The sequence below is a fragment of the Hippocampus bargibanti genome, linkage group LG15, assembly GCF_051943395.1.
Source record: "Hippocampus bargibanti isolate YZ-2025 linkage group LG15, ASM5194339v1, whole genome shotgun sequence".
Lineage (NCBI taxonomy): Eukaryota > Metazoa > Chordata > Actinopteri > Syngnathiformes > Syngnathidae > Hippocampus > Hippocampus bargibanti.
The window spans coordinates 3,205,990-3,233,805 of record NC_142748.1 but is presented as its reverse complement, the minus strand read 5'-3'; the positions used below and the strand labels follow the sequence as shown (position 1 = coordinate 3,233,805).

The following is a 27,816-nucleotide window of genomic DNA, read 5'->3' as shown; positions in this document are numbered from 1 at the left end:
TCATTTTGACATGCTGAACTGGAATGGTATGAACACCAAAGATAGTATATTTTCACCAAAGTACCATTTTTTTTATTTCTTTATTTATTTGCGGCCAATCATTTTTTTGTTTGGTCCGCTCAGGGTGCTTCCATTGAATTTTCAATTCAGGGATAGCTTATAAATTAGAAGCATAAATTGCATCTCCATAAAATCAGTGTGGTGAGTGTCAAGCGCGGTACCAATACTTTTGTAACTGTGCACATGGAGAATTTTCATTTTCATATATATATATATATATATATACAGTAAAGTCTCGTTATATCGATATTCAAGGGAGTCCGAAAAAATATCGATATAACCGGGACTATCGATATATCCGACCCTGTTTGCATGTAATTTTCTCCGTGCGTGCATAGAAATAGTATCGATATAACAGTGACTATCGATATATCCGATATCGATATAACGAGACTTTACTGTATGTTGCAGTGGTTAATCCTTTTGTTTTTTCCACTTGTTTGTAATGTGAGTTAAGAATTGTCTTGTTTTTATGTATTTATTTATGTATTTATGTACAGTAAAGTCTGGTTATATCGATATCGGATATATCGATAGTCCCGGTTATATCGATACTATTTCTATGTACGCACGGAGAAAATTACATGCAAACAGGGTCGGATATATCGATAGTCCCGGCTATATCGATATTTTTTCGGACTCCCTTGAATATCGATATAACGAGACTTTACTGTATATATATATATATATATATATATATATATATATATATATATATATATATATATAGCTCCCTGGCCTCTGGTACCCGAGCTGAAATACCCATATGAGACGAGGATTTTTTTTTTATATATATATATATATATATATATTGCAGTGGTTAATCCTTTTGTTTTTTCCACTTGTTTGTAATGTGAGTTAAGAATTGTCTTGTTTTTATGTATTTATGTATTTATTTATGTATTTATTTATGTATTTAATTCAAACAACCAATTAAGCTAATTAAAATGATTTTTTTTTACAAATATCCCGAAAAACATGCTAAAATTATTCAAAGTATGATTAATGTCATTTTTTGGGGGGTGCGGGGGGTTCACACTTAACTACTGCACAGATATCAATTACAGGGAGAACATTTACGATGATTTTAACCCATTCACGCCGAGCGTGTTCATGTGAACACGGGTAAATTCATTTTCAAATGCATTAATGTTGTTTCTTGCCACATTAATTATTGTTGATTATAGATACTTATATTATCGTTAGTTATAATTAACCCGCAGAAGAAAAAAAATTATTATCCCGTGACTGTAAAGTGTCCTTTAGAGTTTTGAAAGGAAATAAAATGCATTATTGTTATTATTGTTATTACTGTTATTCAGAATCAGAATCAGAATACCTTTATTCGTCCCGCAATGGGGAAATTTGCAGTCCACAGCAGCAATTGAAGAGGGATGGGGTTGGGGTGGGAGTGAAAGGATAGAAAACAAGATATTCTAAGCATTCTATTATTATTATTATTAGTAGTAGTAGTGGTAGTAGTAATAGTAGTAGCAATCGTATTAGTATTAGCATTAGTATTAATATACAGTACTCCGTTTGAACCTATTTCATACTCTGTTTTGATTTTTTTTATGAATTTATCTGTGTTCATCATGTGGTCAGCGTAAATTAAAAAAAAAGGAGAGAAAATCGACAACAATCTTTATTTTTGGGTGCGAAACGTTTGAATATCGTTACTTTTGCCTGAAAGTGCACTGTATGACTATTTTAAAAAGTGCATAAAAACCGCAATAAGTAAATAAGTAAGTAAATAAATAAATGCGCGAACTGATTTTAAAAGTATTCTGTCGCGCTCTGGTATATTTTATTGATCTTTGAGTTATAATATACTATTTTAATTCGATTTACCAAAAACAGTACTGTTGGCACACAGTTTCGGAATCAGGACTGAAGTTTACCTAGCATTGAATCTAAAAGTCAATCAGTGGTATTGATCATCACCCCCACCAACCAAACATCAATTTATTGTGAGTAGCAAATTAGTGACCGCCTCCCCCCATTTTTTGTAATCTCTCAATACAACACACAAACTTTACCTGTTTCGACCTTGCTGCTGAAGCCCGCCGCCTGCTTGAGGGCGGCGGCGGTGAGTGCGAGACCTCGGCTCTTTCTCAAGCCGTGCTGCAGCACCGCCTCAAACTGGGCGCAAAGACAGATGACCCTGCAAAGAATAATAAAACAATTTAAGAATGATTTTTGACCGTTTTAGGTGCATATTGTTTGTGCATATTGTCGGTCTAGATTTGTTGCTCCACCATTTGTGTTCATATCTTCATTGCTGGAAAGGTCATAACACCGTTGCTATTTGCGAGCCCCTTTTGCATTTTCTTTGGTTAGGCTGAATGAAGCTCAACACAATCAAAATATGACGACACAACCTGTAACACTCTTTTTTGATGTTTAGTTTGACAGCAAATCTCAACCAGGAATGGCAATGAATTGCACGAGGCCAATTTTCAGCTTTTTTTCGGCTGCTGCTTGTTGTTGCGAAATGAGCTGAGCGACACACCATACAGCGATTCAAATTATACATTTTGTTTACAAGTAAAAAAAAAAAGGTGTGGGGGGTGGGTGTTTATGCTCTTAGTTGGAAAACACAAACCTGCTATCCGAATCCGTTGCAATCTCCTTTCTGCCCCCAAAGCGGATTTGGCACTGGAAAGACAAGGAATGGTTGACAATGGATGAGAGATGACAAACTTGAATGCAAGATGACTTTCTTAAAATGCTTGTACAGTACTGGAATTGTTGCATGATTTTTCAGCGCCGAAAAAAAATATGTTAAATAAATAAAGCATTAACAGTGAGGTTTCCATCATAATAACAGTTTCTCCAAAACCAACTAAGCAGGATAAACATTCAGAGCCATTTTCAAGCACCACGTACACAACGACATAGCCTGAACCATTATGAAGCCCTATCATGTCGAAATACTTGCACCCGCATGGCTACAAGAGTATTGTGTGGAAGATGAAAGGTAAGCAGAGCTGCCTTTTTTCATACTCGGATTAGCTACTTGATTGATTGATTTGGTGGTTATTTCAACGGACAGCTAACCAAGCTATCAAGTTCAAATGTTGGAAAAATGCCAGATTTCCTGAAAATAGGTAAAGACCACTAGAGATAATGAATTTCAGAATATCACAAACACTGACCGACCAATGTTCTGTTTCTTGTTTGAAAATATGGCTGGAATTTAGCATGCTAATGGCCTCATTAAATGCAATGCAAAGCTGTTGAACACAATGTCAAAGTCAGCTTTATTTATTGTCAAATATGCTAATATGCATGACATACAGTACGATTGTAATTACTGTCCTCTCGGACCCAGCATGCAAGGCACTTATAATGACTTTAACAACATATTAAACATGAAAACGCCAATTTGCCGGGAGAGTCATATCCACACACACAAAAAGAAATGACATATATAGATATACAGTAAAGTCTCGTTATATCGATATTCTCGGGAGTCAGAAAAAAATATCGATATAACCGGACTATCGATATATCCGATCCTGCGGCATAGAAATAGTATGTAATAAAGTTTATCTCCTTGCGTTCACATAGTAAAATAGTATCGTAATAAGCAGTACTATCGATATAACCAATATCGATATAACAAGACTTTACTGTATATAGTTAACTGATCGTGTAGCGCAGGGGTGTAAAAGTCATTTTTTGCCACGGGCCACATTGTAGTCATGGTTTCCTCTCGAGGGCCGTTATGAATTTGGGGAACCCATTAGAATGTTTAAATCCCTTCAAATATTACATATAGAGCACACAGGCAAATTAATGAATAACTCGTTTTCAAATCTGAAGTCAAGAATAATGACTTTTATTGTGGTTGACATCCAAAAATATGACATTTTGTCTCAGATTTTAGCAATCATCATGGAATTTAACAAGGTTGATTTGCTTTCGCGGGCCGAAAAAAAAGATGTGGCGGGCCGGATTTGGCCCGCGGGCCTGGACTTTGACACCTATGACTTAGACTAACCTGTTTGACAGCATCTAGTAACCTTTCCAAGAGGTTCTGTCTCTTGGCATCACTCTGCACAGTGCCTGCAAAGGGCGAACAAAGACAACATTTGATTTGGTAGCATTGAATTTCTTATAGGACAATCATTGGAAACTTAAGGTGTCGAAATCAATCAAATAAGCAACAAGTCATTGATGATCAAATGAATCCACTATTTCAATCGAGTTATGCCTAGAACACCTCACCAGTGTCTATGAGAGATCCTAATTCGATTTCCGAGCACCTTCTCCAGTACCCCTGAATATACTTTACCAGGGAGTCGGGACACACAGGCCACCCAGGGTGACTTCAAACTAGTACATAGAAGTAGCCACCTCAGAGTCCATTACTCTACTTCGTCCAAGGAAGGTGTGTTTATACAGTTGAGGAAGTATTCTACCCACTGACTCACAATTTACAGAGATGAAGCGCATCATACACGTGGTATTGATGATGCACTGCTTCTTGGTCAGATAATGGACCAGAACTTTCTTGTACAAAAATCAATGACAGTGCCGAACACATTTTTGTACTCATCCTGTAACTGTAAAGTGTCCTTGAGAAATTGGAAAGGCACTTATATATTGAATTATTATATATATATTTTTTTATGAACTCTTCTCATGTCTACGTTTTAACCTCGACAACGAGCAAAGCCACATTCTGGATGACAAGTCGGTACCATGATCCAAAAAGCCCTAATGAGCTTTGCAGAAACACCCGTGGAAATCATCCAGACGTGTCCAATTGTCTTTTTTTTTTTCAAAAACGAAGCAAACTTACCGTTCATTATGACAAAACTTCAGGTGCAGAAACATCCAAGCTTGACGCTTCCCCACCGATGTTATTCATCCCTTTTTATGCTATAAATCATCCATCTGGGAGGCGAGCCAGACACCGGGCTCATGCGGCTTCCACGGCCGAGTTTGACCGTCGACACGGCGGCAAGAAGAGCGATGCTCTTTCGGTGAACGGAAAGGCCTTGCAAGGTGGGTAATCGCCGAGGTTAAATGTCCTCCAATGGTTGACATCTAGGTATCGGGTCCTCCATTCGCTGTCGATGCTGACAAAATTCGCTTGTCACAATCCGAAATGCAATCTGAAAGTCATGGAGTCGATTTGCATCGTGCGAGAACAGCTGCGTCGCGGCAAACGCCGGAAGTGGAGTGTTGACTCGTGAAGGTCACGTGATAAAACTCAGCTGTTACGCGTACTTCCAGTCATTATGGGAAATGAAGTTTTTAACGGGACTTGTCCCGGAGTGGTTTTCGTGATACAGCAGTATTCGCACGTAATTACATTACAAATAACTCCAAAAACATGCAAATTTGGTTTCGCAGACGCTACAATTTTGCCTGCAAGGTGTTATGGTGAGCGTGTATGATTGTTGCTCAAGGTCCAGGCATTTTGTTTTTGACTTCCGGTTTACCACGTGTTGTTTTGAGGTTTTTTTTGTGTGTATTTGCTGTATTTTTGTGTTTCACTTATCATTGTTTTGCTTCTTCTGTTTTCTTTTCAACAGTTAGACTCTGCTTAGTGTCAAAGTCACGGCCCGGCGGCCAAATCTGACTCATCATCACAGGGGTTCATAACAACAGTGCTTGATCCCTGCTCTGGTACCGTCTGTGGCACTTTGTTGAAGTGTGCAAGATGCATATCTTATCAGCCAGATAAGACCAATGTTCACTTATCTGGACAGTGTTGTCTAATCATTACCTGTGCAGATGGGCCAGAGCAAACAGCAAATCCATTTTAAGCATCCAAGAAAATAAAACAAAAACCCAAGTATGTTTTTTCCCCATTTCACTCAGTTATGAACAATGTGCTCATCCCATCCATGGCAGATTAGTGTCCTATAAGAAATCAATTGCACTGCAATGAATTCTTGACACATAGTGGCAGGCAGAGCTATTTCATGCTCTTTGACTGACTTGTGATATGACCATTTTGAAAACTGAGGAATTAAAAATAAACTGAGGAGAAACATTCCCATTATTCCTATAAATATGTTAATAAACAAATGAATAGTTAAATAAACAGCTACATAAATAAATTAATAATTAAATGAATAAATGACAAAATAAATACATGAATAATGAATGAATAGAGAAATAAAAAATTAATAAACTAATGACTAAATAAAATAAACGGATGAATAAATAGCTAAATAAAATACATGAAAATAAATAACTGAATAAATAACAAAATGTATGCATCAATAGCTATATAAATAGCTAGATAAATAAAATTAATAATTAAATGACTAAATAAATCGCTGGAGATAAATACATGAATAAATAAATACATTTAAAAATGAATGAATACATGAATAACTAAATAAACAGATAAATAGCAAAATAAAATAACATAAAAGAAAATAAATAACTGAGTAAATAACTAAATGTATACATAAATAGCTAAATAAAGAAACATAATTAAATGACTAAATAAATAGTTGAATAAAGACTGTAGATAAATACATGAATAAATACATGCATAAATAAATTATTAAATGAATGATTAAAGAAACAGATAAATAGCTAAATAAAATAACTGAAAATAAATAATTGAATAAATAACTACATGTAATGACTAAATAAATACTGTAGATACATAAAGTACATACATACATAAATGACTAAACGGATAAATAAATTAATAAAATAAATGAAAATAACTGAATAAAGAACTAAATGTATACATAAATAGCTAAATTCATAAATTCTTTAAGTAAATTAAGAATTAAATGACTAAATAAATAGCTGCAGAAATAAATATTGTAGATAAATACATGCATAAATAGATAAATAAATGCATGGCGAAATAAACAGCTCAATAAATAAATTACTACACTACTAAATAAAGTAAATAAATACATAAATGAAATTTATTATTATTATTAAAAAGTGATGCCAGCCTTGAGTAAAAGTAAGCCTACTAAAACTATTAACTATTTTAAAAAGGTATCCCCCAGGCTAATTGAAAAGGCGAGCCATTTTCAGCCGTATGAGTCATTTTACTTGCAGATTGGTACAATCGGACATTAAAAAACAAAGTTCAAAAGAGCACAAAGTCAGTTTCAACATCAGGACAAAATAAGGTGAAGCATACCACTGTAAACAAAAACCTTGACAGGATGTGATGAATGTAAAATTTGGGAAATTTGTTCTTTCTGTAGATGATGAGCATTAAAACAGTCAATACAAGACTAAAATGTTCGTATCGTCGTAAAAGACACTCGCTAATCAAACTTGATTAAGACATGAAATTTTGGATGTTGTTAATTATTAGTTCATATTGACAGTGTCTCTCTCACAGGGTGCTTTGACGACGAGCCCATGTTGCCGTCATATATAGTGAAGAGCGACGCCGCCTCTGTATTTTGGGTTCTCTTTCCCGCCGAACATTCTTTTGTTGAAGTGACGTTCTTTCTCAAAGAGTTCCGGATGCCGCTGGAGAATTGGTCGGACACGCGCCTCATCACTCGGCTAAGTCCTTTATTCCTCCGCTTGATGAGCCCAACGTCGTCCTCCAGTTCCTCGGGCGGGACTTCGATGTTGCCGGAATACCAGAAAACCCACCATATGAGGCTGAGAAAGATGACGATAGCCCCGGCGTAGATGAAAAGGTCATGGATAGCAAGGCCTCCAAACACCCCTACCATCATGATGAGCACGCCGAGGATGTCGTGGGCTACGGCAAACCAAAAGGAGCATTTGCAACGGCCTACTCCGCCGTACCTTCTCTCCAGTGGCGCTTCTACTTGCACGGAGGTCGACATAGTCCTTGACAAGATCGTGTGGGAATGAATCCAATGTGTTTACGCAGGCGTAGCTTTCACAAACTCTGGACTAGCAACGGTCGAAGGTCATTGTGCACGTGCGGTTATCAACGAGTAGCACAGACAAACTCACAGAGGGAATGACATTCAGTCAACTTAGGTTTGATCTTTTCAGAGAGTGGAGAGGTCAAGAGTCACATTCCAGGGAGGAAGACAGAGGGAAGGGCTATTATTTTTGGCCTTAAAAAAATGGTGCTTGTAGGCATTAGCTAGCCAACATTGACAACACGAGTAGTCCATTAGTGTTTTCAATGACTAAAATAAATGAATAAACAAACATGAGAACCTAAAAATAAACCAATAAATATAAATAGATAAAAATAAAAACACATAAAAATATATAAATATAAATAACTAAATCAACAAATAAATTAAACAAACCAATAAATGAGGACCTAAAAATAAACCAAGAAACAATTCGATGTAAATACATTGATACAAATAAAAACAAATAAATTGTAAAATGGCTCAACATTTTTTTAACTGACACCAGAAAAACGTTTTATAACATCTAAAATACCCAAAACATGCAGTATGATATTTTTAGTCAAATGCAAAACACCAATAAAAATGACTTAAAGTGTCCAAAATCTGCAAAAAATTGAGCTGTGAATCGGGCATTTTCAGAAAGGCCCGCCGCCAGTTCGTGACGTCACGCCAAGACGTCTTGCATTGCTTGAGAATCCAAACAATGGCTTCAGATTCGGAGAATATGCTTTCTTGTTACACATCCAGTTATGAATATGATTCAAATAGTTCTGAAGAGGAAAGCATACATGTTTGCAATCGATTAAAGAATTTATTCCATGCCATTTTGAGGCAACATTGGGGCAACAATGGATCAACAGAAAAGAGGCACAAATGGCGACCTCCAGTGGCCACCTCCGCTTCTACAAGCTGATAAATTCCTTATATGGAGCTTGGACTCCCTCTTCTGGCGGCTTTTGGGTGCAACACGGTTCTCAGACCAAACATGTACAGAAAAATACATTGACGTGATGGAAGGACGCTACAATGCGTCTTTTTTACGGTCATGACATGACATGAGGGCGGTCCTTTCATGACGTCACGTACGGACTCGTCACCAACTCAAAAACAAGACTTCCTGAATATTCAGAGTGAGTCTTAAAAAAAAAAAAAAAAAAAACTGGACACTTGTAAATATGGGTTGTTGCAATATATCTAAATGCATCTTTTGATTCTGCACTATGTACAGTCTTGTTTATAGAACGGTTTTTGCACATCTACATTTGCACAGTATACAGTTGACATTTTTATTTTGTTATGCTTAGAATATCTTGTTTTCTATCCTTTCTGATTCTAAAACGTAAATATAGAAAAATATAGCTATATGCGGTCGAATCTTATTAAAATATGCTCAGTAGAAGTCATTTGAAGCCATTTTATGAATTATGGACACAACTTGTCCAGAGGGCCGGTAGTTCAGTGGTTAGCACAACGGCTTCGCAGTGCAGAGGTCACCGGTTCGCGTCCCGGTTCGGCCTCCCAGTGTGGAGTTTGCATGTTCTCCCCGGACCCGCGTGGGTTTTCTCCAGGTCCTCCGGTTTCCTCCCACACTCCAAAAACATGCATGGCAGGCAGATTGACAACTCCAAATTGTCCCTAGGTGTGAGTGAGAGTGACTGTTGTTCGTCTTTGTGTGCCCTGCGATTGGCTGGCAACCAATTCAGGGTGTCCCTCGCCTCGTGCCCGAAGACAGCTGAGATAGGCTCCAGCACCCCCCGCGACCCTAATGAGGAATAAGCGGTATGGAAAATGGATGGATGGAACTTGTCCGGAGACGTCGGTTGTCCTTTAAGGCTTAGAAAATTAGAAAGTAGAAAATTATATTTCATGAGGACCTGGGAACGGATTATTCTCATTTTAATGGTTTCCTATGGGAAATTAATTTTTGGGAGACACACTTTTCGCCTTACACACTCTGTCTGAGAACTAATTAAGTTCGTAAGCCAAGATATCACTGTACACTGATTGACATACTGTTTATTGTTATTCAGTCACTGGAAATTATTGTGAAAACAATATCAACCAAGGAGCACTCAGCTGTCAATCAAAAGCCAAATAAAGAAAGCGTAACTTGAATGTTTGGTTTATTTTTGACACTACAGCAGATTTGGCTTAAAATTATTCACACAATTGTATCCGTGACTTTTTCCACTTGTTTTTCAAAAATGTTAATATTCGTTAACTCATTTGCTGCTAGACAAAGCGCAAAAAAATGTGTCCACTGCAGTGCCAGGGTTTTTGTCATTTTCAATCAAATAGGAATGCTAATTGTAAAGTGTCCTTGGGTGTTTGGAAAGGCGCTTGTAAATTAAATGTATTATTATTCTTAAAATGGATGGCGGTATTGTGATCATGGGACATTGTGTTTCCTGTCTTAATTGAATCCAGAATAAGATCAATGAATGTATTTTAATCAGAGAAAAAAGTCAGCAATGAATTCATCTCACTTACAAAATACTGCATTGTCCTAAAAATAAAAATCATTTCATTTTAGATGCTTTCAGTTTTGGTTTTGCAGACCTGACACTTTTCTTGGACATCTTGAGCGGCGCTCTTGCACGTTTCCTGTCAGCAGGCTTTGTTTTGTTTCGCTGCAACAAATAGGAGGAAGAGTAAGACATTATTATCATTAAACTAAAAATCATTGTCGGAAGACGTTTTTGACAGTACAGTGATACCTTGGTTTACAAACTTAATTGGTTCGCACACAGAGTGTGAAAGGCGAAAAGTGTGTATCCCAAAAATTAATTTCCCATAGGAAACCATTAAAATGAGAATAATCCGTTCCCAGATCCCCATAAAACATAATTTTCTACCTTTCTAAGCCTTGAAACTACACAATCTATACCTTATTTTATGTATAATAAATGTGCTGCGGTATTATAATTAAAGAAATAAACTGTACTATATAATAAAGTCGTTTTATTTACCTTTGTGATGGTCGTTGATGGCTTGATGGAATGGAGTGGCCGTTTTCATCAGCATTAAACACTTGATGAGGAACGTCACCTTCTTTCACCATCTTGAGGAATGATCCCTTGTAGGTGCTTTCTCTGATAATTTTATCTAGTTCCTCATCAATTGTGTTCCGTTTAGCTGGGTTGAGGGTAGATGGCATGTGGAGCCTGATTGATGGGATATTTTAACCTTGCAGTCTACACTCTACCTTTGAACTATCAAAGTTGAAACTCTCTCACTGTTGTCTGCCTGTCTCTTTAATGTTTAAACCACCCCCCATCACTGCTGCGTTCTTGACCAATCACGTGGCTTTCACTGAAGACTGGGGTCGGGGAATAGAGGACAAAAACGGTCGGCTACCATTTTGTTGTTAGAAGAACGGGCTCGTTCACGAACGACACATAACTCATTGAGGCAGCTCCGTGTACGATAAAAGTTCGTATGCCAAGGTAAAATTTTCATAAATGTAACGTTCGTAAACAAAAAGTTTGTAAGCCAAGTGGTTTGTAAACCGAGGTATCGCTGTATTTTCTTTTTTCAGTACCTGCACTTTTGACTTTTTGCCCATAGTCTTTATGGGGACCAGTTGGGGAATTTCCTCATCCCCGCCATCGTCGTCCTCTTCCTCCTCTGCCTTCCTCTTTTTAGCATTCTTTTCCTTTTTCTTTGCATATGTTGGTTTTATGTCCTCTGTCATTTCTTCAGGAGCCGACTCCTAAAATGCAAATTGCGCAAAGTGGTTAATACGTAGCTTTTTTTTTTTCTTTTTGGAAAGCATTTGAACTCAAATCTGTTCTCGCCTTCTTTGCCTCTGTAGCTTTGGGAATCATGAGGTGCTTTAAGGGGGAGTTGTAGATGGGCAGGGCCACAGATCGTTCACTCTTCAAGTGGATAATCTTAAACACTGGTCCCGTCTACGCAAAAACAGCACATGTGTTTTGACAAAAGGCTCACAAAACGATGACTTCAATGATATTGTAGCTTCTCAAACATTTGACTCTGCTTTCAGTGACGCAATGAATCAAATGACAGCGTTAATGAATAAAATAACATGGACGCCGTTGCCTCATAAAATGGCTTCACTTACCATTCTGATTTTTTCCACCACAGTTCGGACAGCCTCCACAATGTTGTCCACCAAGTCATCAGCAGTCATGCCGTTGTGGCCCACACGAGCCATGCTGGAAAAAAAAAAACACATCAGTGATGACATCTGGTCCAAAAATACAAAATGTGAATATTATACAATTAAATGGCAGCGAGGGTTGAGCTCATGTCAACACAATCGAAGTAGATTCAGCTTTTTGGTTATTGTCATTTAATATGAGCAAAAATATTCAAAACCCACCAACAGCAGCCCTTGTTGTTGATTTTCAAACTAGTACCCTGGATCACTTTTTGGATGTCTTTGGCCAGATTTTTGCTCTGCAGGTTCACGGAAAGCGGTTCCCTATAAAACAAAGTTAAGCGGTCAGCATGTGCCCGTAACATTTCATCCTTTGAGATGTTTTAAATGTCAAAATCAGACCTTTTCTTATCATAGAAGTGTTTCCCGAGGTGGGAAGGCAGACGGCGACGAATGCGGTCATCAGAGAGAAACAGGTTGAAGTTGCTCAATAGGCGTCGTTTTGCCTCAAAAGGTTTGTACTCCGTCTTCAGGACCTTAAATGGGATTATCTGACAAATATAGAGTGACATAGTCAATAGTGCTGATCTGGTCCGATCCAGTATAAATTTGGCAACGGATGATGATTACCTCGGTGATATTCGTAATCCCTTTCGTTTCCAACAATTTTTTATAAAACCTCACATTTTGATCCGACGTCATTTGGGGCTCATCTCGGGTGAAAAGGCATACATCTTCAGAGTCTCTGCGTTGACCATGAGGCAATGGACTGATGACCAGACAAGAGAGCACGATTAAGTCTTCATTACAGTGTGGGGTTAAAAAAAAAATAATAATTGACGGAGTGCCACCAATACAGGTTACTTATACAAGCCTTAAACATACTTATATAAGCCTTAAACAGACATTCCAGACAAAATATAGCACTGAAGCAACTTACGAACAAATTCACATTATGAACAACCATTCGGAACGTATCGTTCATAAATTGGGGAGAGTCTGTATTTCCAGATTAAGGAATTTACGTTTGACAGAATTCCTTATGAGAGAAGATTTATGACAGTCTAGCTACCTAGCAAGCTAGCTACCTAACTATCTATTTGCTATCTATTAGCTGTCTATCTAGCAGGCTAGCTGTCTAGCTAGCTATCGAGCTAGCTAGCTAGCAAGGTAGCTATCTATGAGCGACTGTGACTGTAAAGTGACCATGAGAGTTTTGAAAGGTGCTTATAATTGAAATTATTAGTATTACTTTATCTATTAGCTAGCTGGCTTGTTTTTTATCTATATATACTTCCGGGTTGAGTGAACGCTGGCGCGTGGCTGCCGCTACTTACCCACAGAAAAGCTTATTCTGTGACTCTAAAATGACCTTAAGAGTTTTGAAAGGCGCTTATGAATGAAATGCATTATTATTATTTCAACAAATAATTGACACCCAATTTGGGCGGACGAAATACTGCTGTAGTGCATACGCAGATAGCACCGATAATAACTACATCTTGTAAACATTGTCGTTCACATTCGCGTAACGTAAAATACAACAGAAACACATAAAGCCCCTTACATCCGAATGGTCTGGGCCGCGCTGGGGATCTTCCATAAGGTGAAGAGTATGCTGATAATTTCAGACTCGTTCGTGATAAGTTTTCTCCCAGACGACTTTTTTTTGAGGAATGCCTGCAAGGCTATAACGGCCATTTTCACCTGTAAAAAATACTTTGTTTCATGAGGTCAGACAAGAATTATTCGAATGCGTCAAGAATTCACTCGTTGGTTAGCTTCACAGCTAACAAATACGCAAAAGGCACGCCAAGTAGTCAATCCTCGAACATTTTAGACGAACCAGTATCAAACTTGATGTAAAACTGAAGCAATCGTTTTGGTAAGAAAATAAAATACGAAGAATAATGAATAAAAACTTTGCTTTTTTTCACCTGTGAACGGTCCAGATCAATTAGTTTGTCGTCCATGTTGCCTTCACGTGTTCCACACAGGCGCATGCGCACTCAATGATCTCATACCACGTGACTGAACGTCATTAGTTAAATGAAAACTTTATTTGCACGATTGAAATAAACAGGTTACCGTCATTTTGATTCAATTTAGTTTTTCCGGCGTCGACATAAAGCGTTCAAATGCAAAAATGCAATTCAATTTGCAAACTGTCATTCAGAAAATTTAACTACGAACAAGATACAAGGTCAGAGTATGAAACACCTTGAATGGAGCATTAAAAAAAGACATTTCACTCAAGCGTCGTGATTCATTTATTTTTTTCATGTGGCTTTATTACGCAACAGTTGCATGTTTGTTCATCCGTGGTTTTATCGGAGCAGTGTGAGTGAGGCTAAACAAACTGATGGTGCAGCAATGTCGAAACAAATAAAATATCCAGGGGACTTTTCTCATTTTAAAAATTGGAATTTCATATATCAAATTAAAATGATAAGTTGATTTTTTGATAGGGAACAAAATAATTCAGCATTTTGTATTTTTGTTCTCTCCAGACCCCATTAACAATGCATCCATCTCTAAAGTAAAAACGATTGGTAAGGCCATCCGGCAGTGTTTTCAGCCATGTCCTGTCGCTACATTAGTTTTATAGCAGAGTTCTCAATATGAGAACGCTGGACACTCACACTCTCTCACTTTAGATTGTTCATCATTTAAAAACTTGACCCAGTCTTGTTATTTTCATTTGACGCAATTAATTCGCCTCTTCGCTCCGTTGTTGGAAGTTCTTCTCTTTAGCATAGTTTAGCAGAAAGAAAAGAGTTGCTGTTGTGGTTGGCCCCCCCAGCAGCAGTCCTCCTCTGGTGACAAGCAGCATTACACAACTTGGATCTCTCTGTTGGATTTACTCCTTTTCGGACACGAGCTTCAGCACTTTTCCGATGGCGATGGTTTTGCCTATTTGGTGGAAAAAAAATAGTCTCTAAAATAACTATATGAAAAAGAAACAAGATAAACTTCCAGAGTGGATTTTCCTTACCTTCATCGCGTAGCGTGAATCGCCCCATTTGAGGAAAGTCCTTGAAGGTCTCCATGCAGATGACTCCAGCCGACCGAAACCTAGCGATACAAACCTGGTCCTGCTTAACAAAGCGCGGACGTGTTTTACTTTTCTCTCCCGTCTTCTTGTCCACCATACAAATTAAGGCCTGCAATCAGGATGAAAAAAAAAAAAAAATCAAACCAAGATGTTGAGAAACTAACTAATCATTGGGAATGGTATTGAAGGAAAAAAAAATGGCCGATGTTCAGTTTAGGTGTAGTTTGCTGACGTCTACTGTTTGACATGATGGATCAACATGGCACTACTGCTATCGTCAGGCTAAGCTTAAATGTTTTAATAATCGTGGCTGTTAGTGCAGGTAGTAGTTTGATGTTTACAGTCACAAAAAATAAATTAGAATAGATATATGACTCTCTGTGTCTTTGTGTTGTCATATTATTTGTTATTTTGGGTTTTTTTTCCCAAGTTGGCGGCGCGTGAACACGCAGTGGTTCTTCTCTCCGGGTAAATTGGCGTTTTCGTGTTTATTATGTTTGACAAACTCATAAGTGCCTTGCACGCCGAGTCAGAGAGGACAGTAATTTCAGCTGTGCTGTATCTCATGCATATTAGCATATTTGACAATAAAGCTGACTTTGACTTCATTTTTAATGTTTCATACCGGACAAACGATTTTTAACATTAAAGTTATTTAAAATGAGGCTAAAAAGACCATATCAATGTTGAGCAATGTCCAAGATAGATAAATAAAAAAATAACTATATTTCAATTTGTCAATCATGAAAATTATCATTTATTTTCTACTAGTTTAAGAAAACACAACAGAAATATTTCACAATCAACCAAACATTTAATAATCAATCGTGTTTGAAAAGTGCATTGAATTGTAAAGACATTGTTAGTAACTTCAAATATGCACATCGAACCTACATTCATTCCTATGGGTTGACAAATGTGGCTATCAACACACTCCTAACCTGTCAAATTACATATTTTCCCCGTATTGTATAAGTTTTTTAAATAATTTCAAATAATGTACAACGTACTACTATTTTTACGCGTGAATTAATTTCTTTTATTTGTGAACCAATCTGACAAAGACCATTTTAACTCAAATCCAGTTGGTCAACTGCTGGTAGCCAAGGACAATGTTGCCGCCGATCGCTTCCGGTTTGAGTGACCGCTGCCGCGTGTGGCTGCCGCTGCTAAACCTAGCTATCGAGCTAGCTATGTATTTGCTATCTATTATCTGTCTAGCTGGCTATATACTAGCTATCTAGCTAGCTATTAGCTATCAATCTGACTGACTATCTAGCTGGCTAGCTATCAGCTATATATCAGCTAGCTTTCTATGTATTTGAGTTACTTCCGGGTTGAGTGACCCCGGGCACGTGTGGCTGCCGCTGCTCACCCGCAGAAAAACTGATCCTGTGACTGTAAAGTGACCTTGAGAGTTTTGAAAGACGCTTAGAAATCAAATGTATTATTATCATTAGTATTGTCACGACAAATGAGCGATAATTATCCTCAATCGCATTTATATATATTTTTGTATCGCAGCGTACGGTCGGATTGATAAAAGCATAACATACGCGTGCACAGTTAGCGTTTTTTTTTAATCATTTCAAATAATGCACGACGTACTATAACTTTTATATGGGAATTGTAATCATTTATACAGGCGGCTATTAGCCAAGGTTGACAGATATGAAACTCAAAATTACAAACTCACGTCATTTTCACCTTTTCTTGACCGAAATATAACTCCTGGAAATGCTTGAAAGTATTCGTCAGGGAACAACTGTTATTTCTTTTTAGATTTGGATTGGATTTGCCTTTATTAGTGTGGCAGTGGATACATTTATATTTCACAGCAGTAAAGTGATGAGAGGAATGAAAGTAGAAACACAAAATACATGAGCTGCTGGAAAGGTAGCCACTCTCGCGGCGCGAATTTCAGTTTTTGTTGCTTTTTCTACGGCAGATGCCATTACATGAGGATAATAAAAACAATGCTAACTCTTGACACCGTACCATGCGCAATTCAGCTAAAGGAAGCTAACACCTGAATTTAGATATAATACTTAGCGATCTCGTGTTTTGAATAAATTGACTTATTGTTTTTAATTGGAAACCGTAACCCGGACTTGGACAATGAAAACTGTAGTCATTTCGGCAAAACCGGAGTAGTTCGCAGGTATGATGCTTCAGTTGAGGCGGCTGGGGTAAAACTTACGGAGATTTGCACCTCTTCGATGCAGGTATGGAGGTGAAGAACTGCGTTGTAACCAGGACAAATGATTGATTTGTGCTCAATGATGACAATCTGAAATATGAGAAGAGAAGCGTTACTTCATTTGTGACTGCTCGTAACCTCAAAACGTTGCACGTGAAGCCTGAGCGTCACCTGAGCGTCAAATGTGCGGCCGGTGTGGCAAAGGTTGTCGGGGCTGCACAAGATGAAACCAGGCAGGATTTCTTCTTCTTCAATGCCCTTGAGTCTCATCTTTAAGTTCTCGCCGGGACCTGCGTCGTCAGTCTCCAGCTCGTCGCTCAAGAGGCTAAGAACTTCCACTATGTGCTGAAAATTAATTGTTTACACACAAATAACATTTTATTCAATCCTATTTTGCCTGGCATTATTATTCGTCAACTTAAAATGTTACATGTGGTGTTTTCAAATAGAAACCATGTGACCTTGACAACAATGAATCGCTCTTATGCGCAAGACACAATTGCACTTTTATTTTCACCTTGCTCTACAAAATTTCACGATCAATTTCACGTTTTTTTTCCCCTCACAATTGCACGAGGAGAAAAAAAAGAGAACTCACCCTGTTTGGCATCATGACCAACTGTTGAGCTTTGCTAATGGTTCCAGACTCCAGCTTCCCGAGAATGACTGTCCCCATATCCTAAAACATGCACATACATATTTCTAGTTTGTCACTGTCAAACATAACATTTTGAAAACTACCTATTAAATGTGTTTCATTGTCCATTAATTTTTGATCACAGTTATGTGTTAGAAGCGTTAATATTCCTCGTTTTACCATTATGCTCAAAACATGTTACGTCTATGACGCAATGTTCAAACAGGACAACAAAGAATAAACGTGACCAGCTTCAAATTTTACACCTTATTTTTTGTTGCGTTTGTTTATTTAGCGCACCATCAATCTTCTCTCTGTTTTTATAATTAATAACACATTTCATTGATAAGCACCTTTCAAAACTCTCAAGGTCATTTTACAGAAACAGGATACGTTTTTTCTGTGGTGGAGCACCGGAAGCCACACGCGCCAGCGTTCACTCAACCCGAATGTAACTCGCATGGACAGAAAACTAGCTAGTTAGCTAATACATAGCCAATAGCTAGCTAGCTTTTCTGTTACTTTTTGCTGATTCTTCTTGTGCTTAGTGACTAAATAAATTGTATTTGTAAATGTAAGATGCTGTGCTCTTGGACAGTCTGCAGATGGATAGATGCATGGCTTGAGGAGCCCGCGATGAGAAGAAAGCAGAGCGCAGATGTGGAACGGTCGCGGCTTGGAATTGAAGCGGATTTACGTGAGACGGGAGATGCGAGACAATCTCTTTTCGTAAATTAATGCGACAGCTTTGAGCTTGCTTTCAACATTTAATATTGGAATAGACATTGCACCATGATGACCTTGAGCCACTGATGAAAAGGATGCTTTGATCCTTTCCTCTTTTATCTAGAACTGCATCATACAACAAAGAGGGGTGCAGGAAGCGCTTAAGATTGAATAACTGTCTGTGTCTTTGCGTTGTCATATTTGTTATTGAGTTTTTTTTTGTTCCTTGTGACGTCAAGATGGTGCTGCGAGAGTGGCTGCTGTATTTTGGTTTTCTACTTCTTTCTTTCCCTTCCTCTCATAACTTTGCTGCTGTGAAATGTAATTGTAGTTCTCCATTGAGAGACTAATAAAGGCTAATCCAATCAAAAACTATTGAAATGGTTAAATTTGGGGGGTTGAAAGTGGACTTAGTTTTATTCTAAAAAGATTCGGAATCATTTTTAGAGAGCAACAATATGCTAGGCCGTGATTTGAAACGTGGATCAGTCATACTCTAAATGGTTACTACTAAGACATGAGGAATAACGCTGTAATGGGAACATCTTTCTCACACACAAATTCCAATCCTCTGTGTGTGTGTGTGTCTGTGCTGTTATGTTGACCTCACCTTAACTGTATACAATCTGACCCACCTTGTACTTATCTACGATGGGTAGTCTGACCGGCCCGTTGATGGATCTGGTGAAATTTGGCAAACTATCCAAGTGGGGTATAAATGGCAGTCCCCTGGTATAGAGAAAACAAATGATGGTTGTTTTCAAACAGATTCAGTGAGGAAAAAATATGGCGCAACTGAGGCTAAAAGTTCCACTTACGTGTACCAGGGACATTCAGTTACAGGTTCCTTGAGGTTGGCCCCTGTGAGTCCGGAGCAAGGCATAAAGTAGATGTCCTTTTTGGGGTTGAAGCCAACCTTCTTGAGAAATGGCACCAACTTCTCCTTACACTCTTCATACCTGGAAGTAAAGAGGAAAGTTCTCAAAAGCCAGTGCAAATGTTTCCATTCATATACTTCACCGAAATCCAACTCTATCAAGAAGTGATTCGTCATATTTTATCAAGAGCAGCCATGTTTACCTATCAAGGCTCCAGTTGACAGTGGGGTCGTCCATTTTGTTGACCAGAACAATGAGATGTTTGACTCCTGCTGTTTTAGCCAACATGGCGTGCTCCCGAGTCTGTCCACCTTTTTCAAAACCAGTCTCAAATTCGCCCTTTCTCGCTGAGATTACCTGACGCAGACCAGGAAGAAAGCGGTTATCACACAAAATTTAAAAAATAAGAAATAATAATTAAAAAAAAATAAATAAAAAAAATGCACAACATAATGGCACACCCCTTGTTCAAATGCTACCAAAATTACAGCCATGTAGAAATGTATTTATTAATTTAATATTTACATGCTTTTTGTGTTCCTCACCAAATTTGTTTTACTTTATAACTAACATCACTGGGTTTCAGTAATATAATAGCGGGCAAGGTTGGAAAATGAAAACATTTCTTCAGCCGCCATCTGTACTTTTTTGAAGGCGTGGGATGTTTCGCTCCTCATTCGAAGAGCTTCGTCAGCGAAGTAAAGCTGTGCTGGTACATGCATGACAATGCGCAAGATGGATAAAAATAACTGGTTTGCCTCACCAGAACAGCCAGATCGGCTTGTGACGCTCCTCCGATCATATTGGGCACAAAACTCTTGTGTCCAGGGGCATCCAGGATTGTGAAGTGTTTTTTCTCTGTCTCAAAATATGCCCTTCCCACCTCCACGGTCTTTCCTTTGTCTCGCTCTTCCTGGTTCGTGTCCAGAGCCCACGACAGGTACCTGCGGTGGATAGAACAGTCACTCAAGGTACCGTATTTTCTGGAATATAAGGCGCTATGGGCGGGACTTTCTGAAAATCCACAATTCCCAGCTCAATTTGTTGCAGTTTTAGCATACTTCTGATGTCAGTTAGGAAACAAAAAATGGCGTCGGTTGTCCTTTTGGACACCTTACCATGTCCAAAACTTAGTATTTTAGTTAGTATTTTGTTGGGTTAGCATTACATTAAGTTACAATTGGGTCAATTTTGTTAAAAACTGACCGCTGACATGCTTTGTTGCAGTAGGAAAGTATCTTAGGTATGTGTCCGCCTCATAATTAAGGTCTTAGTCACTGAATTGTATTTATTGTGTTGGTGGTGACACTAAGAGTTATAAAAATGATGTCTTTGCTTTTACACATGTGGTGGTTTTTGTGACATATTCAGCACTCGTTCGGCCGGTAGCCTATTTGGACACTTATGAAATAGAACCCAAGCTGTGCTCACCATGTCTCTCTGTTTTTTTCTTTCGCTTCCCTTTCATATTTTTCCAAAGTTCGTTTTTCCACCATTCCAGTTAAATACCTGAGAGAAACACACATAAAGAGCAACTTTAAGAGAAAAGCCGCTTTTCTAAAGAGAGGTCAAATGCTTCATAATGTAAACTCACATGATTTGTCCACCAATAGTTGATTTTCCAGCATCTAACAGTGAAATTAAAAAAAAAAAAGGATGGTTACGATATTAAACTGTCATTTTGCAGTCATTATCCATCAATGATGCCATGAAAGGTACGCACCCACGTGACCAATGAAGACAACATTCACGTGTTCTTTCTTGGGGGCGTCTGGTGTTGAAGCCGCCACTTTAGGCAGAGGTATCTCCTCCTCTTCCTCCTCCATGATCATCTCATCCTCATTTCTGTCAGTGCAGGGTGGACAATCCCCCGTCACACCCGAGTCCTGTTTTCCGCTACCACCGCCTCCGCCCGGTTCATCTTTCAGCTCCCATGTCTCGTCGTCGGCTGCCATGTCTGTCTCTGAGCTGCCGTTCTCAACTGGAGCTGCTAACAAACAAGTCACTAGCTGATTCTGGGCCCAATGCTTATCAAAACTGTTACATTGAAGTTTTGTTTTGAAATGTAATTGTTCTTATACATGTATGTGGTTCATATAAAAGTTGGAATCATTGGTCTTGATAGAGTAAATGCTATGTGCGTAGGAGGGTGGAAGCATACTTTGCCCACCTCTGATATAACCAACCAATGTTTAATCTGCTGGGCACAACTTGTCAGAAGTGAAAATCCAAATCGATAACCTTGGGTGTGCAATTTAGACCAATATAAAGTCTACGTCGGGAAGTGGGGCAGTGAGGTTGCATCATGGTCGCCCAATGGAAGCAATTCAAATAAGGTTCACTATGTGAAATTGAACAGATTGTTGATTAGTGTAATGATTCAACCATTGCTGTGATAAAGTGGGGCGCACCCCTGTACTTGACCGCACATTTACGTTCACATCACGCGGTTTCGTAACCGAACGACAATCACATTTTGTCGTGATAGTTCATTCATTGTGCGTGCATACCGACTGTCTGTGCCACTTCCATGCTGCTACCAACTGGATCAGGGGTACCTTTAAATGAAAGGGAAAAAAAAACATTTTAGACGATAATTGTTATTAATCGCAACGTACTGGCCACGTTTAAGAAAATATGGGAGTCGTTTCGGTTATGAATGAGCTAAACCGGTGACGACACGGAGTCGACGTGTTACAAGTGAGCGACGAAAAACGTGCTAACTCGAGCGGCGTTAGCAAGATAGTTAGCAAGTTAGGCTAAGTTCCAAACTGAATCCTAGCATTCGTTTTTAACTTACCATCAGAAGGGGGCATTCCGGTAGCGTTGCTTTGAGTGAAGGTAGGAACGAACACCGGGGCGTTGAGGTTGGGGACAAACGGCTTAGCGTTGACATTGAGTGCGGCGAAGGCGCATGGGAGAGCCGCCGAGGTAGCCGGGGCCTCGGCGTCTTCTTCCAGCTCCCACGAATCCGGAGCAGTGTCTCTGAGGTCCATCGCTCTTTTTTTAACGCGGTTGAGATGCTAACCTATGCTGGTAGATATTTGTTGTTTTACTTAAAAAATAAAGCGGTTAGTTAGGAGTAGGTTTAAACACTTGACAACGCTGTTGGTGAACTTCCCATTGCTATGCTGCTCTGACAAGCATATGGAGCGCGCAGCTGAGGAGTTGTTCGATGTACGTCCCGTGGTCGCCACTAGGCGTCACTAGCGGTTCTATGCTGGCTGTGATGTGCGGTTTACGACGGGAATCAGCGGTTTACGGCAGCCGCCTCACCCGAATAAGGATGTTGGTCAATCACATTTTATTATATGTAACTCATTCAGTGCCAGACGTGCAAAAATGTGTCCATTACAGTGTCAGAGTTTTTGTCATTTTCACTTGAATTCCAGTATCCACAGAATATTGAGTTTTAGGACTACATAAACATTCATTAGTGTTATAAACCATAGACTCGCTTCCTTCATCATAAAAAAGTTATTTCATAAATTATATGGATCTGGAGTTATATGAACGTGAAATGAGGGCAGCTGTCCAAAATACAATGCGATACATTGGTTTATATAGCGCTTTAACAACAGCTGAAGCTGGAACAAAGCGCTAATGTAGAAAAAAGGCAAATACTGCACCCTTGTGGAAAAGAAAAAAAAAAACATTGACAGAAGCCATGGCCACTGCTTTATCGACACCCAAGCATGAAAAAAAAATGGGAATGGCACTGTACGTGATATTTTCAATAATAATAATAATACATTTTAGACTATTTCAGTTTTATTGTCAAATAATGCACAATTTGACCAATGGAATAAATGCACTGGAACGAGGAACGAAATTATGAAATAGTCATAAAAAAATCTATTTTGGAACAGCTAAAGTGTAAACAATGAAACAATTATCTGTTACGATCTGTCACTCTTTTGCATCTGCGACTCCTCCAGCTGTGATGGCAAAAGTGGCCTCATTCTCAGGCATATCTGGGCTGGCAAAGCAGATAAAAACATTTGCAAATGTAAATTATGCATACATAGTTTCAATCTGTGATTTTGTTATGAAAGTGACGCTTGTCGTACCTGTCAAATATTTTGGCAATTCTCATCTCAGCGCGACCTTTCCTCAAACTCAACCTTGTGGTGGAAGCGTGGGCCAGGATGTGCCCGCCGATCGGCTTCTTTGGATCAGCTTGGAATCTAAAATGGAAATTAAAGCAAAAATTGTTTCGTCATAGCCCATCACAATGTTCAACCAAATGTGAACGTGCAAACATTTCATCTCTTACGTCATCCCAGCGCCGGGATCAGCGGTCATTTGGTTGGTCACAAACACTGCAACGTTGTACTCTGTAAGTAAAAATAAATACATACATAAATAATGCAGAAAATGTCCACATTATTTTTTTATCCTTTAGACACGATTCCCTATTGTTTTTCTTTTCCAATTCTGATTTGAATATTCTGTATGGGAAGCATCTGTAATTTCAGTGCTTTAAATGAAGTACACACCATTGAAAACCATTGTAAGCAGAGTAAAGTTCTTGTATAGCGATTTTTTAAGTATTTTAACTTGTTAATTTATATATAATTCCTCCATCTTTCTTCCTATTAACTAATCAACAATCTCAAATGTAGTTGAAATGTTCTTGTAAATACAAACCCAAAAATCAGACTAAAATATGCAGATTAAAATCTAAACTCATCAATAGCACGAACACTCCGACTATAGAAACAAAGACCTTCAGAGATTTTTTGCAACTTGGAAAGCATCTGGGCCAATTTCTGCTGCCTCTCTGCCAATTCCCCTCGGCCTGAGAAGTCGACTCTGAACAGAGCCATGATGGAGTCAATAATCTAAAGAGCACATTTATGAGAAAAAAAAACTCAATTGGATGAATCACGGTATTTAAAATGGAAAGTCTGGCACTCATTCATAAAGTTGGTCCATACCAAAAGCTTGAAGACTCCTCCTTCCTCATGAAATTTCCCTGCGACAAAGTCCAACAGCTCCATCTGATGTTCACCTGAAGGAAGAGCATAAAAAATGACTCGTGTTATGAGATAAAGGCATCAAAATCAGTGAATACTATCAGAATGCGGCTTCATGGGGAGAGCTTCCCCAATGTGAGCGTTCTTTAAAGTTGTTGTTTTCGTTTACAAGTGCACCCTGTGCAGCAGAGCCCCCAAAGTTGAAGACCACAAAAGTAGCCTACTATCTGGAGCTCCAAAACTATTAATTGTCTCTTGGTGTGAATGCGAGTATAGATGCTCCCTAATTGCGACTGATTTGTTCATAAGGTGAATGTGTTCATAAGTTGAATTTGTTCGTAAATTGAATGTACGTTTAAGGTTTATATAATAAGAATAATACATTGTATTTATAAGCGCCTTTCAAAACTCTCAAGGTCACTTTACAGTCACAGGATCAGTTTTTCAGTGGGTGAGTAGCGGCAGCCACACGCGCCAGCATTTACTCAACCCGGAATAACTCAAATAGATAGAAAGTTAGCTAGCTAGCTAATAGATAACTAGCTCAAAATGGTGTCAACAAACTGGGAAGGAACTATGGATTGTCTATATTGTACACATCCAAGTGTGATGATTTATATAAGTAAACTGTATTGGTTTCGATTGAAAAAAATTATAAAATATATGATCTATAAAGATATGTGCACGTACAACTGGAAAGAATACTACATACAGTAAAGTCTCGTTATATCGATATCCAAGGGAGTCCGAAAAAATATCGATATAACCGGGACTATCGATATATCCGACCCTGTTTGCATGTAATTTTCTCCGTGCGTGCATAGAAATGGTATCGATATAACCGGGACTATCGATATATCCGATATCGATATAACGAGACTTTACTGTATGTTAGAGAGAAAAAATGTTCATATGTACCGTTCGTAACTTGAATGTTCGTAAGTAGGGGAGCGTCTGTTTGTGGTTGTAATATTTTCTATTTTTTGTAATTTTTTCAAAAATGCAATCAGAGTAATTAGTTCAAATACCAATTTAACAGAAAATGTATATTTTGATGTATATTCTTACTCGTATAGGCTCGAGCATATAAAACATTATCAAGGACGGCATCGTGGTCCAAATTAAACCGTTCAGCAATGTCTCTCAGTCTATCTGGACGACTGTAATGGTGAGTCATTAAGGGCAAATTATTTTTTTTTAAATGAGACAAGCAATAAACAAATAAAAACGAACAAAAATAGTCATCAGTGTGAGGATACAAAGTGTTTTCTGTGTCAATAAAGATGACCTTCCCGCCTGAGTAGCCATCTTCTCCTGGCAGCTGAGCGGTAACTGCGACAAAAACACCAAAGCGGAGAATAAATGATTTATTTATGATTTGTGTTTTTTATTTTGTTATTTTAACATAACATCATACGTACCGCAAAGTGTGTGGGAAAGCTGTGTTTTTCCTGTACGGAACTCTACAATGACATCATGTTTTAACCAAGATACACAGTGGATCGAAGGAAAAAAAATACCGTATAAAAGGAGCCTATTATAAAAAACAATAGCCTACCTCCAAAGGCTTCTGTGATAGACATGCTCTCCATTCCTCCACCTAACAGTTTACTGTCTCGACAAACCCGCAGTAAAATATCAGTTGGCGTTCTCAAAAACCAAAAATATTAACGTGATAAAATTACAACTCTATACAATACAAAATCATGTCTTAACTCCAACTCCTGACTCCCGGTTGTGATGTGGAAAACTTGCTTCCGTTTGGCGCTATACTCAAAAGCAGTCTGGAAACCAATATTCTATGAGCACAAGGATGATCTATAAAGTTGTAACTGCTCAATTTAGCTCATACCCATAGTCTGAAACATTTAAGAGTTTTACCAGAATTTTTCCAGTGGCTTCCTTGATTTTTTCCACTTTAGCTTCAGACAAACCCTTAATGTTGCACAATGCCTTGCGAGTTGTCATCTGGATTCCTTTAACAGTGCAGATACCAACTGCCTTCAGCTTTTTGAGATCTGCCATATTCTGTCATGACAAATAGGAAAGATTTCATATTTAAATATTGGCTTGGTGATAAATGTTGACTTTTATTTGACGTTTCTTACAATCCCATGTTTTTGTAGAAGGTCAATATCTTGGAAAAATGAATCCTGTTTGGGAGGGAAACAAAGTCCAAATCGGCATGAAAGTGCAGTGTTCTGTGAGAAAAATCTCCATTGGATAATACTGTAATGGCTCGTGGAGATACGGTTTTGCCATTGCCTGTTAAATCATTCATTCATTTTCCATACAGCTTTATCCTCACTATGGTTTGCTGAAGCATATACCAGCTGTCTTTGGGCAGTAACCTGGGGACACCCTGAACCGATTGCCAGCCAATAGGGCACAACCATTCGTACTCACATTCACACAAATGGATTTGAAGTGTTCAATTAGCCTACCATGTTATTTTGGAATGTGATTAAATAAAAATGTTTTCACTTAAAATCTGTTTCACCTCCTCATCCGCAAATGAAGCATCGTCTTCAACAACTTGATCTTCTGAGACTTTCATTCCTTAATGCCGTGTGTTCACAAGCTTTTGAGAATTTTCTGACGTTTCGTTTTTTATGTCGTAGCTAAATTAGCTTTAGCCGAAGGTCGTCTTACGTCTTTGTTAGTCTTGTGTTTCGAAGCCTAACAACGAAATAAATCTGACAAGGTAATACATTCCAGTACTTGCGTAAACATACAAATTACGTTTCCCCAGTAGTTTAGTATGACGGTAATAAATTAAGAAGCAACACACGCATTGGCCCAATGTAGCATAAAGGTAATACATTAAGAAGCAACACGCCCATTGGTCCACCTTAGTGTCGATCTAATGAGTGGCGGGAATGGGACTTCGCCTATGAAAGATTCAGGGGAAATGGGAATTTCACCTTTTTCATAACCAGCCGAGCCATCGAACACAATGAATGGTGAGTTCACGTATAGGAGTCGATTGGGACTTTATGACAATGAATTTGTAGTAACTATCGAATCGATTGGAATTACGATATGGTCTTCCAAGCATTAAAAACAATAGTGAATAGCAGTTAGGGTCTCAAAGAGTTTTGAATTGTGGTGCTACAAGCTTGAACTTTAATAGTAAAGCCAGTTAACATTGTCCTTATCTTCGCTAGAGAATTAGAGGACTCATATAAAGGGGTAGCACCGAAATATTTTTTGCCACACATTGAAAACACTTAATTTAAAACACCAAAACACTAATATGTTGTCGTTTCATAAACTTTTCCGAAGAACAATCAGAAGCAGAG

General features: G+C 38.4%; 5 protein-coding genes across 9 annotated transcripts in view; all 5 read right to left on the bottom strand.

The window, feature by feature from the left end:
• The window catches only part of snx29 (sorting nexin 29), a 212,765-nt gene extending 207,528 nt beyond the window's left edge, over nucleotides 1-5,237 (bottom strand). For all 4 annotated transcript variants that reach the window (XM_089016086.1, XM_089016085.1, XM_089016087.1 and 1 more), the window contains exons 1-4: nucleotides 4,871-5,237; nucleotides 4,067-4,131; nucleotides 2,666-2,718; nucleotides 2,100-2,224 (exon numbers count right to left, since the gene is read on the bottom strand). In XM_089016086.1, the coding sequence (XP_088872212.1) occupies nucleotides 2,100-2,224; nucleotides 2,666-2,718; nucleotides 4,067-4,131; nucleotides 4,871-4,877 (250 nt within the window). In that variant the 5' untranslated portion in view covers nucleotides 4,878-5,237. The remainder of the gene's footprint in view (nucleotides 1-2,099; nucleotides 2,225-2,665; nucleotides 2,719-4,066; nucleotides 4,132-4,870) is intronic.
• A 1,845-nt stretch (nucleotides 5,238-7,082) lies between these two features.
• Nucleotides 7,083-8,088, bottom strand: LOC148887105 (transmembrane protein 238). The gene has a single exon (XM_089015456.1). The coding sequence runs from the start codon at nucleotides 7,866-7,868 to the stop codon at nucleotides 7,380-7,382; it is 489 nt and encodes a 162-aa protein (XP_088871582.1). The 5' UTR covers nucleotides 7,869-8,088; the 3' UTR covers nucleotides 7,083-7,379.
• Nucleotides 8,089-10,024: 1,936 nt separating this feature from the next.
• Nucleotides 10,025-14,147, bottom strand: rsl1d1 (ribosomal L1 domain containing 1). Its single transcript, XM_089015438.1, has 9 exons — nucleotides 13,977-14,147; nucleotides 13,607-13,746; nucleotides 12,670-12,808; nucleotides 12,442-12,590; nucleotides 12,262-12,363; nucleotides 12,001-12,094; nucleotides 11,714-11,827; nucleotides 11,458-11,628; nucleotides 10,025-10,546 (listed from the first exon to the last, which is right to left on the bottom strand). Exons 1-9 carry the CDS (start codon nucleotides 14,040-14,042, stop codon nucleotides 10,436-10,438), a joined length of 1,086 nt encoding a protein of 361 aa, XP_088871564.1. The 5' UTR covers nucleotides 14,043-14,147; the 3' UTR covers nucleotides 10,025-10,435.
• A 144-nt stretch (nucleotides 14,148-14,291) lies between these two features.
• gspt1 (G1 to S phase transition 1) lies at nucleotides 14,292-22,722 on the bottom strand. Of its 2 annotated transcripts, none has more exons than XM_089015437.1 (14): nucleotides 22,336-22,722; nucleotides 22,046-22,093; nucleotides 21,259-21,522; nucleotides 21,130-21,163; nucleotides 20,967-21,044; nucleotides 20,299-20,479; nucleotides 19,738-19,892; nucleotides 19,476-19,616; nucleotides 19,293-19,386; nucleotides 17,893-17,973; nucleotides 17,466-17,639; nucleotides 17,295-17,384; nucleotides 15,035-15,203; nucleotides 14,292-14,952 (listed from the first exon to the last, which is right to left on the bottom strand). In XM_089015437.1, exons 1-14 carry the CDS (start codon nucleotides 22,529-22,531, stop codon nucleotides 14,900-14,902), a joined length of 1,758 nt encoding a protein of 585 aa, XP_088871563.1. In that variant the 5' UTR covers nucleotides 22,532-22,722; the 3' UTR covers nucleotides 14,292-14,899. The 2 variants fall into 2 exon arrangements, with proteins under 2 accessions (XP_088871563.1, XP_088871562.1); XM_089015436.1 differs by having other exon boundaries at nucleotides 21,259-21,525; nucleotides 22,336-22,721.
• Nucleotides 22,723-22,925: 203 nt separating this feature from the next.
• Nucleotides 22,926-27,719, bottom strand: dmc1 (DNA meiotic recombinase 1). The gene is made up of 13 exons (XM_089015143.1): nucleotides 27,015-27,719; nucleotides 26,623-26,667; nucleotides 26,396-26,542; nucleotides 26,231-26,313; nucleotides 26,073-26,125; nucleotides 25,936-25,977; nucleotides 25,774-25,846; nucleotides 25,583-25,674; nucleotides 24,476-24,549; nucleotides 24,265-24,379; nucleotides 23,812-23,872; nucleotides 23,606-23,722; nucleotides 22,926-23,514 (listed from the first exon to the last, which is right to left on the bottom strand). Exons 1-13 carry the CDS (start codon nucleotides 27,069-27,071, stop codon nucleotides 23,445-23,447), a joined length of 1,029 nt encoding a protein of 342 aa, XP_088871269.1. The 5' UTR covers nucleotides 27,072-27,719; the 3' UTR covers nucleotides 22,926-23,444.
• Nucleotides 27,720-27,816: the final 97 nt, after the last annotated feature.